This window comes from Silurus aristotelis, assembly GCF_946808225.1.
Source record: "Silurus aristotelis genome assembly, chromosome: 21".
Lineage (NCBI taxonomy): Eukaryota > Metazoa > Chordata > Actinopteri > Siluriformes > Siluridae > Silurus > Silurus aristotelis.
Genome location: NC_139594.1, coordinates 3,612,631 through 3,625,373, shown reverse-complemented (window position 1 = coordinate 3,625,373; position 12,743 = coordinate 3,612,631). Strand labels below are relative to the sequence as shown.

At 40.3% G+C, this 12,743-nt stretch overlaps 2 protein-coding genes across 3 annotated transcripts in view; one reads left to right on the top strand and one right to left on the bottom strand.

Moving 5' to 3' along the window:
• The first annotated feature begins 5,064 nt into the window (after positions 1-5,064).
• On the top strand, positions 5,065-8,762 carry tubb4bl (tubulin, beta 4B class IVb-like). The gene is made up of 4 exons (XM_083523204.1): positions 5,065-5,598; positions 6,921-7,029; positions 7,207-7,317; positions 7,460-8,762. The coding sequence occupies exons 1-4, from the start codon at positions 5,542-5,544 to the stop codon at positions 8,515-8,517; spliced, it is 1,335 nt and encodes a 444-aa protein (XP_083379330.1). The 5' UTR covers positions 5,065-5,541; the 3' UTR covers positions 8,518-8,762.
• A 2,191-nt stretch (positions 8,763-10,953) lies between these two features.
• Positions 10,954-12,743, bottom strand: part of crb3a (crumbs homolog 3a) — a gene marked incomplete at its 5' end in the record, with an annotated part of 7,681 nt that continues 5,891 nt past the window's right edge. Inside the window, 2 exons of one of the 2 annotated variants that reach the window (XM_083524696.1) lie at positions 10,954-12,103; positions 12,625-12,677. In XM_083524696.1, coding sequence (XP_083380822.1) covers positions 11,897-12,103; positions 12,625-12,677 — 260 coding nt within the window. In that variant the 3' untranslated portion in view covers positions 10,954-11,896. Of the gene's footprint in view, positions 12,104-12,624 lie in introns of both variants that reach the window. The other variant, XM_083524695.1, reaches the window with a different exon arrangement.

Sequence of the window (12,743 nt, the reverse complement as noted above, 5' to 3'; positions counted from 1 at the left end):
AACAGAGAGGGAGGAGTAGAAGAGCAGACACAAAACAGGAAGTTCAAGTCTCTAGACGATCCGAATGTTGTGCTTAATGCGGAACCGAGCGCTTTGCCCTATTTTGGGCAGCTTTACGTGACTGATTCTTCTAACAAATCCAGCATTCGTGGACATTTATGCTGCACTGTGGAGACTTTAAATCAAAACATTTTCATATTAAAATAAATGAAACTAATTCACATTGCTGTTATTCTTTACTCTCTAATATAAACACTCACAGAAAGGGCTTTTTGTGTTAATTATTCACCTTTTTATCTTTTTTTTATAAACATTTTTCCTGCCAGAGAACTTTTAATACGGTAACATAATCTAACAAATATTTTCATATACATTTCATTTATTTTGTATTTATCATTCATCTATTTCTACTCACACACATTTTATTCAAAAAATCGGACATTATTTGGTGTTTTTGAGTTATTCAGGATGTGTAACAACAACTATATGAACAAAGGTTTGTGGACACCTAACTATAAGATGACGTATGTGCTTTTTGAACGTCCTATTCCACATTTAATCCTCATTTACTGTTCTAAAAGGTTCCACTCTCCTGGGAAGATGTTCCACTAGAACTAGGACATCTTATGTAGGTGAGCAGGTCAGTGTAAAACATTTACCAAAAGGTGTTCAACAGGGTTTATAAATCTATAGCAGAAGATTTTTCACACACTTCCAACCCATGGAAAGCTTATCTTCAAAAAGTTGGGTAAGAAGCACATATGGTTAGAAAAGAGAGGTGTCCCAATACTTTTGTCTATTATATTATATTATATTATATTATATTATATTATATTATATTATATTATATTATATTATATTATATTATATTATATTAATTGCTGTTCATTTATTTTAACTCCATTTTATTAGTATGGGTTTTTAACAATGCACCATGGGCAACATTTTCAGCTCCATGAAGATCTACTTTATACAGGTTGGAGTAAAAGATCTCCTGCAATAGAGTTTAAATCCCATTCACCTCATCTACATCCTGTAGTACCTGCCTTTTGAAAGGTCTTCCTAGAGGAGTGAAGCTTTATATGGATACTTAATTAATAGGGACTCAATGTGGAATGGGTTCAAATGTTGAAAAAGCACATACTATATTATAGTCCGGTGTCCACAAACCTTTGTAAGCAGCCAATGAAGGTTTGGGTTTTATTTTTATTGTTTGGTTCCACATGTTGCTGCAATGAACATTGATCCAGCCAGGATGAATAACGTTTCATTATATTACTGGATCAAAATCATATTTTTTCTTAGGCATTTAAAATGAATATTGACTTTTTGATACAATAAGACAATTATATGGGGTGTGTGTGTGTGTGTGTGCGTGTGCGTCTGCGTGTGCGTGCGCGTGCGTGTGAGTGCGTGTGTGTGTGTGTGTGTGCGTGTGTGTGTGTATGTGTGTGTGTGTGTGCGTGTGTGTCTGTGCGTGTGTGTCTGTGTGTGTGTGTGTGTGTGTGTGTGTGTGTGTGTGTGTGTGTGTGTGTGTGTGTTGTGTGTGTGTGTGCGTGTGTGTCTGTGTGTGTGTGTGTGTGTGTGTGTGTGTGTGTGTGTGTGTGTGTGTGTGTGTGTGTGTGTGTGTGTGTGTGTGTTGTGCTGTGTTGGTATGAGTGTGTAAATCAAGCACAGCAGCATTTTTTGGATTTTTTTAACACTGCGTGAACTTTAATGCAACACACCTGCACCGTGTTCATGTAACTTTCATGTTTTTTTTTCCTGAACTGTTTTGGAGTTTTATTGCACTGCTGCTAGCTGTCCATTTTCTGGGTTTTTTTAACTCTGCCATAACAATGATGTGTTTTAAATCAAAACAAGAGTTGCTACACTATATATATATATGTGTGTGTGTGTGTGTGTGTGTGTGTGTGTGTGTGTGTGTGTGTGTGTGTGTGTGTGTGTGTATATATGTATATATATATATATATATATATATATATATATATATATATATATATATATATATATATATATATATATATATATATATATATATATATATATATATATATGTACATATTTGGTGTATGCAATGCTAAGCCCACCACCCCACCATAAAATAGACATTATATTTTATGCTTATGATAATTTTATCATCCACATTATATTAACTGCTGTTCATTTAATTAAACTCATCATTTCATCATTTCATTGATATGTTGTTGTTTTTTTTTTATTTAATTGAATTCATTTTTATTCGTATAGCGATTTTAACAGTGGACATCGTGTGTCAAAGCAGCTTTACAGAGATAATGTGGGTAAAAAAGAATGTTTAAGTTTGTTGCTTATAATTGTTAGTTTATCCCCAAAGAGTGAGCCAGTGGTGACTGTGGCAGGAGAAAACTCCCAGAGATCATATGAGGAAGAAACCTTAAGGAGAACCAGACTCAAAAAAGGAACCCATTTTCATCTGGGTGGCACTGAATTTAATTGGTATGGGTTTGGGTCGGTTTGGGTTTGGGTTTGGGTTTTGGTATGAGTATGGGTTTGAGTATGGGTTTAAGTCAGTTTGGGTTTTGGTTTGGGTTTGGGTAAGGGTATGGGTTTGAGTATGGGTTTGGGTCGGTTTGGGTTTGGGTTTGGGTTTGGGTATGGGTATGGGCTTGAGTATGGGTTTGGGTCGGTTTGGGTTTGGGTTTGGGATTTGGTATGAGTATGGGTTTGAGTATGGGTTTGGGTCGGTTTGGGTATGGTTATGAGTTTGTGTATGGGTTTGGGTCGGTTTGGGTTTGGGTTGGGTATGGGTATGGGTATGGGTTTGGGTATGGGTTGGTATGGGTTTGGGTATGGGTCGGTTTGGGTATGGGCTGGTATGGGTTTGGGTATGGGTTTGAGTATGGGTTTGGTATGGGTTTGGGTAAGGGTTTGGAAATGGGTTTGGGTAATGGGTTGGTATGGGCCATTTCTAGCCTTTTTGGCAACTTAGTTGAAATTCCTATTTCTTACTTCCTGACTGTAATTGTTAGCCTGGGGAGTATCTGGTAGTATCTACAATGTTCCTCGGGGTGCTCTGCACACTTCCGTGTTACTTAGGGATTGCATTACTCCTGGAAGGTTTTCACTCTTTTTACTACCTATATGTCATGGGATGCAATGATCAAAGGATGTTGTTGTGGCGTAAACGAGGGAGCTGTGAGGGCGTTTCGATAATGGATAACGTCAAACTTTGACCTGCTCTAATGTAAAAAAAAATTTAAAAAAATTGACCTTTTGTACATTTATACAAGTCTCTTTTTCTTTGTAAAAAAAAAAAAGAAAAAGGTAATTAAGAACCCCCACAGTTGTATAGGATTTTGTAATATGACATTTTTGCCTCCACTTGAACTAGGAGACCCAAACTGTTCCAGCATGGCAATGCTTCTGAAGATATGCTTTAGATGAGTGCACCCCAGGCCTCCTCACTAAACCTACATCAGTAGCTAACTTTACTTTACTTTAACTTGTGGCTGAATGAATCTTCACAAATCTCCACAAAACCCCACTGTTGTTGGTTGGTCCTCAGCATGGTGATGGGTTGTGTGAGAAATGGCTAGGAGACTGCTGGTTTTGGTTGCAATTGTTCCCGTATCTCCTTGTGAATTGAAGAAGGTCGAAGTGGCTGACCTTTAGGCACCAATGTTGTTTTGGGGAGTTTTCACCTGAGGCCTGTGTTCAGAGGTTTCCTTTCACGCGCCACTGTGACAGAAGAGTCACAAAGAGTACAGTATGAACAAAGACGTATAGACAACGTGTCTATACAGAACCATTTAATCTCTCAGCATTGAGGAGAACACACAAAGCACATGAGATGACTGGTTTAACACGCAAAGGCTAAAGACATGTCAACATCTCTGTTTTTCAATAGTCACATTTTTGGGTTAATCTCATGTCTACTGTGTTTGTCTGCATTCTCCAGTGTAGAAGATGTCAGTTTAGCAGTTCTGATGCTACTTCTGATGGATGTACTTATCTATCTATGTTGGACTTCTACGTTGGAAAGTGGTAGCCAGGGGCATTTGTAGGATTTGAATAACATCAGGGGCCTGAAATTTTTGTTTGGGGGAGGATTCACAGTTCTCATTAGCCCTAGCCCCTGATAGTAGCTCAATCGTTGAGATGTTGAATTTCAGAATTAAAATCCACGTTCCCTTCTATTGGAGAATATACTAAAGATCCTTTTCTGAGCAACTCTAGAACTTTGAGGATGGATTTGGACTGTAATTAATATCAACAGTCTGCTCCGATGCCTCAGGACTGGGATTTGCATGTACAGATCAGCATTTATGCATTTATTACTAATCAGTACAATGATGTAACTGTAATGAACGGACATTCGATGCCACCCAGATGAGAATAAGTTCCTTTTTTGAGTCTGGTTCCACTCAAGGTTTTTCCTAACCACTGTAGACTTTGGGTTACTGATTCGGGATAAACGTATAGGCAATAACAAATACGTTCAGCATGGTCAAGCTGCCACTGCTGGGCCCCTGAGCAGGGCCCCTAACTTTCACCTACTCAGTAGTATAAAGAAGACAACTGTAAGTCACTGTGTGTGTGACTATAAAAAAAAACTCTCTTCTTATAAAGGCAAGAGAACGAAACACTGATCTGCATTCATTATTCACATACAGTCCACATACCTCACTACTGTTCATACTGAAGTTCACTGAACAAGCAAGAACTCAAGTAGAAATGTCAGAAGAATGAGTTTTATTGTTACTGAAGTCATATCAAGGGATTTATACATTTTCTATTCGTTAAGCGTTCGGGCCGTCCTCTAAAACGGTGATTGTCAAGAGGAATAAATGTGTCAGAAGAACAGATGGTCAGAGCTTGAGGTGGTTCCATGTTAGAGAGTCATGAAGAGGCCATGGCTTGGACCGTAAATAAATCATGTTTTGTTTTTAAATAGAGATGGATAGGCTTTGCTACCATTATTTTAGAAAATATAATGTTCAGGAAAACTGAATACTGTTGATGGACGAAGTGAAAAAGCTGAAAACATAAAAGATGTTCGACATGTTGCAGAAGATGTGTAAGGTGTGTAAGGTTTGTGCATTCCATTGCTTTATTTGTTCTAAGTAACGTCCTTTAAAGCCACAACCCTGGATCCTGGACCTAGTCGATATCAATTGGATATCAACGACCTTCTCAGCAGCCATCACTTTCAGCACTTGGGGAAAAAAAAACCCACGATCGCCATTTTGTCAGCTTCATTATTGCAGTCTCCCAGGGTCTGGTGCATCCTATCCGGTTCCTCCACGTGCTCAGGTTCCTCCTTCTCTCCTCCGCTCTTGGGTACCAGGCAGATGACGTCACCTTGCACCACGGCTTTTGGCCCAGTAAACAAGAAGCGTTCAGCGAATAGGGCGTGGACTTCTCCACCAAGACTCAAGAGCGCTCCATCTCTTCCTGCATTATCACTCCGTCCATCTCTCCTGCGCTTCTCCTTATTCTCCTTCTTCATCATCTCCTCCTCCTCCTCTTGCACTTCTGCTCAGTCTCTCAGCTGCGAAAATGCGCGAGATCGTGCACCTGCAAGCCGGACAGTGCGGCAACCAGATCGGAGCAAAGGTAAAATATGGGATCAGGACTGAAATTGATGCATCTTTAGATGCTGAAGACGAAAAGATTAACACACACACACACACACACACACACACACACACACACACACACACACACACACACACACACACACACACCTCGACAACCCACCCTCCACTTCAAGCTCGAGGCTGTGTGTTGGAATCGTCTGGAAATTCTTCATTAGGTGGAGCGATACAGGAGGATGCATTTTTTTTTTTTTTTTTGATTTTAGATTGTGCATTGGATTTTATTCACAAAATGTTGCAATCATATATAAATGTAATGAATGCATTGGTTTTGCATGGAGGAAACTGCTGGGTTTGGGTGTTGTGATAGAGAATGTGGGCAGCGGGGATTCCTGCAGTTTTCCGACAAATGAAGAAATCATTTTGTTGCCATTCATCCTGATTCAGTGTTGCATTCAACATGATTAAATCGTCATCTGATACATATTGTTGTTTTTAGATCAGTTTGTTAAATAGAAACAGTTTTTCCAGATGTGGAAATAAACAATCCGACATTCCATACGATTGTATTTATTAAAATCTAAATGACTAAATGTGTTTATATGTTAAGTTTTCTCATATTCTCAATTATATGTTTGCTTATTTATTTAATTATTTAATTTAATTTAATTATTTTTAATTTATTTGCTTATATATCTTAATCCTTTATTTATCTGCTTATTGATTTATCAGTAAAAATCTATGCGTCATTCACCACAGCCGATCAAAATCATTTTATTTATTAGTTTTAATGAAATAAAAAATCAATTCTTGTAGGATTTTGTATTGTTAATTTATTTATTTATTTTTGTATTGTAGGGTGTTTTTTTTTTTTTTTTTTGCCGTGTCGGTTTGCACCGGTCTACATAACAGATGACGTCATGCAACGACCCAAGCCTATACATAATCAATAACTAAATACATATAACATACATATGGTGTAAATGGCATAAAGTCTTTACAATTAACCCTATACATTCGACCATTTGATGAAAATCCCAAAAATTGTGCATTTGACCGACATCCTTTTATATATTTGTTTGTTTGTTTTAAGATTTCTGCATTTGGAAATATTTTTGTAATCTAAAAAAAACCATTATTTGTATTCTTACTTGCATAATGACGCAATGGAGATGTTGAATTGAACGACAGTGAAATTAATCCATGTACATAGATGATGCAAGAACCCTTTATTTACATTTCTGCTCGTTTTGCATGATCCCGAGTTTCTGATAATCTCTCTCTCTTTTGTTCTGGTCTCCACTCTCGTTGTCTTGTCTCTCCTCCTTTTTTTCCCCTCAGTTCTGGGAGGTGATCAGCGATGAACACGGCATCGACCCAACCGGATCGTACCACGGCGACAGCGACCTGCAGCTCGACAGGATCAGCGTCTACTACAATGAAGCTACAGGTACTGACACGTAACGCGTGGCAGCAGCGTCTAACGTCACGCAAACGTTTTTTTTAGCAACGTTGGCCTGTGCTTAGATCCGAATTCAAATCTATTACAAAACTGTAGGATTTCATTAAATCTGCTTGTGGTTGGACATTTTTTTTTTACACCCCAACCCATCTGTCCATGTCTCAGGTGGGAAGTATGTGCCCCGTGCCATTCTCGTGGATCTGGAGCCCGGCACCATGGACTCGGTCCGCTCCGGCCCATTCGGACAGATCTTCAGACCAGACAACTTTGTGTTCGGTGAGGGGACCATCAAAGATGAGATGATTTTCATGTTTCATGTTGCTCTTCTTAATAATAACATTTTCTCTAGATATATAAATATAGATTATCCAACATAAATAGATACAGTGTGCTAAAAAAAAGTTTTTTTTATCATTAGGTCAAAGCGGTGCGGGAAACAACTGGGCAAAGGGTCATTACACTGAAGGGGCGGAGCTTGTGGACTCAGTTCTGGATGTGGTGCGTAAGGAGGCAGAAAGTTGCGACTGCCTGCAGGGGTTCCAGCTCACTCATTCCCTGGGCGGCGGGACCGGTTCAGGCATGGGCACGCTGCTCATTAGCAAAATCCGCGAGGAGTACCCCGACCGCATCATGAACACTTTCAGCGTGGTGCCCTCACCCAAAGTGTCCGACACGGTGGTGGAGCCCTACAACGCCACGCTCTCCGTGCACCAGCTGGTCGAGAACACCGACGAGACTTACTGCATCGACAACGAGGCGCTTTACGACATCTGCTTCCGCACCCTGAAGCTGACCACGCCCACCTACGGCGACCTTAACCACCTGGTCTCGGCGACCATGAGCGGCGTCACGACCTGCCTGCGTTTCCCTGGGCAGCTGAACGCAGACCTGCGCAAACTGGCGGTCAACATGGTGCCCTTCCCGCGCCTGCACTTCTTCATGCCCGGGTTTGCTCCTCTGACCAGCAGGGGGAGTCAGCAGTACCGCTCGCTCTCCGTACCGGAACTCACACAGCAGATGTTTGACGCCAAGAACATGATGGCGGCCTGCGACCCACGTCACGGCCGCTACCTCACCGTGGCCGCCGTCTTCCGCGGCCGCATGTCCATGAAGGAGGTGGATGAGCAGATGCTCAACGTACAGAACAAGAACAGCAGCTACTTCGTCGAGTGGATCCCCAACAACGTCAAGACGGCCGTGTGCGACATCCCACCACGTGGCCTCAAGATGGCCGCCACCTTCATAGGCAACAGCACTGCTATCCAGGAGCTGTTCAAGCGCATCTCTGAGCAGTTCACTGCTATGTTCAGGCGCAAGGCTTTCCTGCATTGGTACACCGGCGAGGGCATGGATGAAATGGAGTTCACAGAGGCCGAGAGCAACATGAACGACCTGGTCTCCGAGTACCAGCAGTACCAGGACGCCACCGCGGAAGAGGGAGAGTTCGAGGAGGAGGGTGAAGAGGAGGTCGCTTAAATCTAATCCACAGCACTTTCTTTTTTTCCTTCTATCCACCCTTAGCTTCATCTCAAGGTGTCTTTCAGGTGTTTACTTCTTGTGCCACTTCTGTTTTTTTTTCTCTTCTTTATTTGTCCTTGTGTCATTTTTTAGTCCACTGCATCGTCTCTAACCTTAACAAAAGAAGTTCTATCAACTGTGATGCCTTCACACGTTTAATGTACTTCTGTCGAGATCTGAATAAAGGCTAATTCTACACCTGAGAACGTTTGTTTTCGTTTTTATTATTCACAGAGATTCAGAGACACAGAGTCGAGATATATACAGTATGTGGTTAGTGGTTAAGGCATTGCACTTTGTATCAGAAGGTCACAAGTTCAAATCTCAGCACCACCAAGCTGCCACTGCTTCGCCCTGGGCCTTCACTCTTTTTTTAAACAAAGCCAGTGTAGACCAAGAGAGTTTCATAGCAAAAACACAGTCTTCAGATTAGATGTTCAGATTAATGTGGATGTAGGACTTAAATGTGGATGAAAAAAATCCATCAGTCCAACATACTTACATTTATGCCATTTTACAGACACCCTTATTCAGGGCACTTATCTAAGTTATACAGCTGATTAACTGAGGGTTAAGGGCCTTGCTCAAGGGCCCAGCTGTGGTAACTTGGTGGTGCTGGGTTTTGAACCCATGACCTACTAATCAAAAGTTCAACAGCTTATCTACTATGCTACCACATTCCTAAATTTCAAACTCATCCAGTCACTTGGTGTAGACAGGAAGCCCTAATATTTTTTTAAATACCGAGATGAATGCAGACACAGCCTAATGGGCATGGATGAAATAAATTAAAAAAACAGGAGTTTTCCTACATGCACAGAGATAAAAATATATATATATATATATATATATATATATATATATATATATATATATATATGCAAATGTAGAGCATGTTTATTCTGCTATATACACAAATTATGAGGGCACATACCGTAATAGCGTCTATAGGGCTTTTCATCTCATTTTCCTAAAAACCAGTAAGCCTATCAAGCATAGGGTATCATTTTCTCCACCGGAGTTCCCATAAAGGCATTTTATTACATTATAACACTATATAAAATATTAAATTGGGGTTTTTTTGGCTGAAAGCGCACCCTAGAGGGCACTTTGGAAAGTTTTTTTTTCGCTTATACAGGCACTTTATCCTTAAAGAGAGCACATCATTATATTTTCTTGTACAAAGTGGCACCCTAGAGGGCATTGCATAACCTTTCTTCGATTAAACAGCACCCACTAGGGGAAGTGAAATCCTTTTTTTTACAGTAAGGGCACCTTTTAGCACTTTTAGATTATTAAAGGGCACCCTGGAGGGCACTGGCGCTTTTTTTTAAGACCCTCTGAGACACCTAGTGCTCATGAGCCATACTTGTGTAAGTGTAATGTTAAAACATTAGATTCACACACTATCATTTATTCCTGTTTAGAACAAAAAAAAAAAAAAAAAGGTGTTCGGGAGTCAAAAGAGTCGACTCATTTTCAATTCGAGTCAAATGATTTTGACTCACAGAACCTGCCATGATCCAGTAAGAAAGCTGACCCTTCCAGGACATCATTTACACTCAGCAGCATGTCCATCCTTGCGCTTTCATAACGTTGGAATCTGACATGGATCTTTCAGCAGTTCCCAAATCTGGCATGCTATTTTAGAATTCTGAATCACTGAGCCACAAACAATGGTCACATTCATCGGTATCAGTAACACTGAAAAAAAAAAAAACTGTGCTGCATGACTTCCCTCTTTTAAGACACGCTCAGGAATGCGCCGGATTTGTGCCTGACTGCGTTCGTTTATTTATTACACGAGTTCAAAAAATGAATTACTTACCAGAAAACGAACGAGAAAGAAATCCATTATCTGGAGAAAAGTTTGTAGACACCTGAAGCTACCATTGTGTTTTTTGAACACCATATTCCACACCAAATTTGCTGTTATAATAAGCGCCACTCTTCTGGGAAGATGTTCCATTTGATTTGATGGAGATTTGTGTGGGACTCTTCATCCACATGGGTGTTAGTAAAGTCAGGTACTGATGTAGGTGAGGTGAGGAGACCTGGGGGTGGATGAAAACTTCATCCCAAAGGTGTTTAATAGAGCTCTCTAGCAGGAGATCTTCCACTCCCACACATGGAAAGTGTATATTTAGGGGCATTGTCATGCTAGAACAAATTTTGGTCTCCCAGTTCAAGGAAAGAAACCGTTTCGTTCTTCTGAAGACATACAAGGTTTAATAAGGAACCAAATAAAACTGGTGTCCCAATACTTTTGACAGTCTATAAATAAAATTCATAATCGAAAATTTTCCACCAATCTGAAACATGGCCACATCTTTCCATGTCCATTTAAAAGGCTTAAAAATTAAAAAAATTAAAGAATTAAAAAATTCACAAACGTCTTATTAAATTATAATTTAATATCAGATTATTATTTTTTTATATCATCGTACAAAGTCTATACAACATGACCACGTGAAACGTCTTTTCCGCCGTGTTTAACCAACTCGCATTTGTTTTCTTGCTCCATCTCTCTATCAGATTTCAATGTTTAGACAAGTCATCAAGCGTTCATTGTGGTTTTTTTTGTTCCTTTCGTGTGCACAAACACTACAAACCGTTCAATCAGATCAGAAAGGACACGAGGGATGAAATCGGAGAGACCGAACGTATCGTCTACGGAGATGATCTTCAGGCTCAGATCGTTTTTTTTTTGTTTGTTTGTTTTTTTTACATTGATTTTTGTTTTAAAAAAATAAAAAAAAGCAATATTTTTACTAATACAATTCAAGTACGTCCATCACGAGTGTGATTAAAACATTTGCGACATGATTTTGAAATGCGAGGTAAATAATCGAGTTTTAATTTAGCTAAAAAAAAAATTAAAATAAAAATTTTTTTTAATCTAAAATTGTCTGAATTACTGTATACAGCAGCACGGAGTGGAAAGACTTCGTGAGAAATAAAGAGAAAAGACAGAGAGAGACAGACGTCCAAGCTCTCTGTAAGTATTTAACACCCCCGTCCACCCACTCCAACCTCTTGGGAAAATCAGATCCTGGTCCTTAAAGTTCATGAACCAATGAACCAGGGGTGAATTAGTATTTCCTATAGTGTATGAAGCAGGTGTGGCTCTTTTAACAGACTGAAGGGTGTGTGTTTCGAGTTCCTCATGATTAGCCTAGACAATTCATCATCTGTAACGTTCTTCAGGTGTCTCAGCTTTCACACACACAAACACACACACACCTATTTACTACTGTGATTTGTTTGAAAGAAATCAGACTGGTTTCTTGAACAGTTCAGTGAATGCAATTCCACGTTCTGCCAGCACTCAGCGCTATTAGATCAATCTTTCCTCTTTGGGTAGTTTGAGGGCGTTGGGTGCCTCGACGCTACGTGTGCCAGTCTGCTCCTCGGCGCTCGGGTGGTACGTCCCCTCCGTCTGCCTTTTCTTCCTCACCATGCAAAACAGCAAAACCAGGATGACTGTCAATATGACCGCCAGTATGACCACTATTGGCACGACGATCTCCACGATCTTGTATGCCTAAAGAAAAAAAATGAATACAACATTTTTAAAGGTATGGTGGAGAAACTTCTGACAAGTTGCTTTGTGGCATTCATGTGTTTAAGGCATTAAAGCTTGGAACAGAAGCTTGTGAGTTCAATTCCCATCACCACCAAGCTTGAGCCCTTACACCCTCAACTGAAAAATAGTTCTCCTGTCAGCTCCATGAAGATCTGCTTTACATGGGTTGGAGTGGAAGATCTCCTGCTGTAGAGCTCTGACCTTCAACCCTATTGAAGGCTGACTGCACCCTAGGCCTCCTCACCTCACCTGCATCAGTACCTGACTTTCCTAACCGTTAAAACCCAGAAAATCCAGTGAAACATCTTCCCAAAAGATTGGAGCTTCTTATAACAGCATAACAGAGACTCAATGTGGAATGGGACATTCAAAAAGAGGAACGTTCAAATCGTATGGTCAGGTGTCCACACACTCGATCATGACTGGGATTGACTAACATTAAGAAGAGTATACCAAAAAAAACAAAGGTGTACACTTACCTGAGGCGCAGGGGTTGGAGTGTCAGTGGTGTTGGCCGGCATGGTGGCGTTCTCTGCAGGGAGAAAAAGACACCACATGACGTGGACGATAACAGAACACGTATCAAGTAAGAAATCAA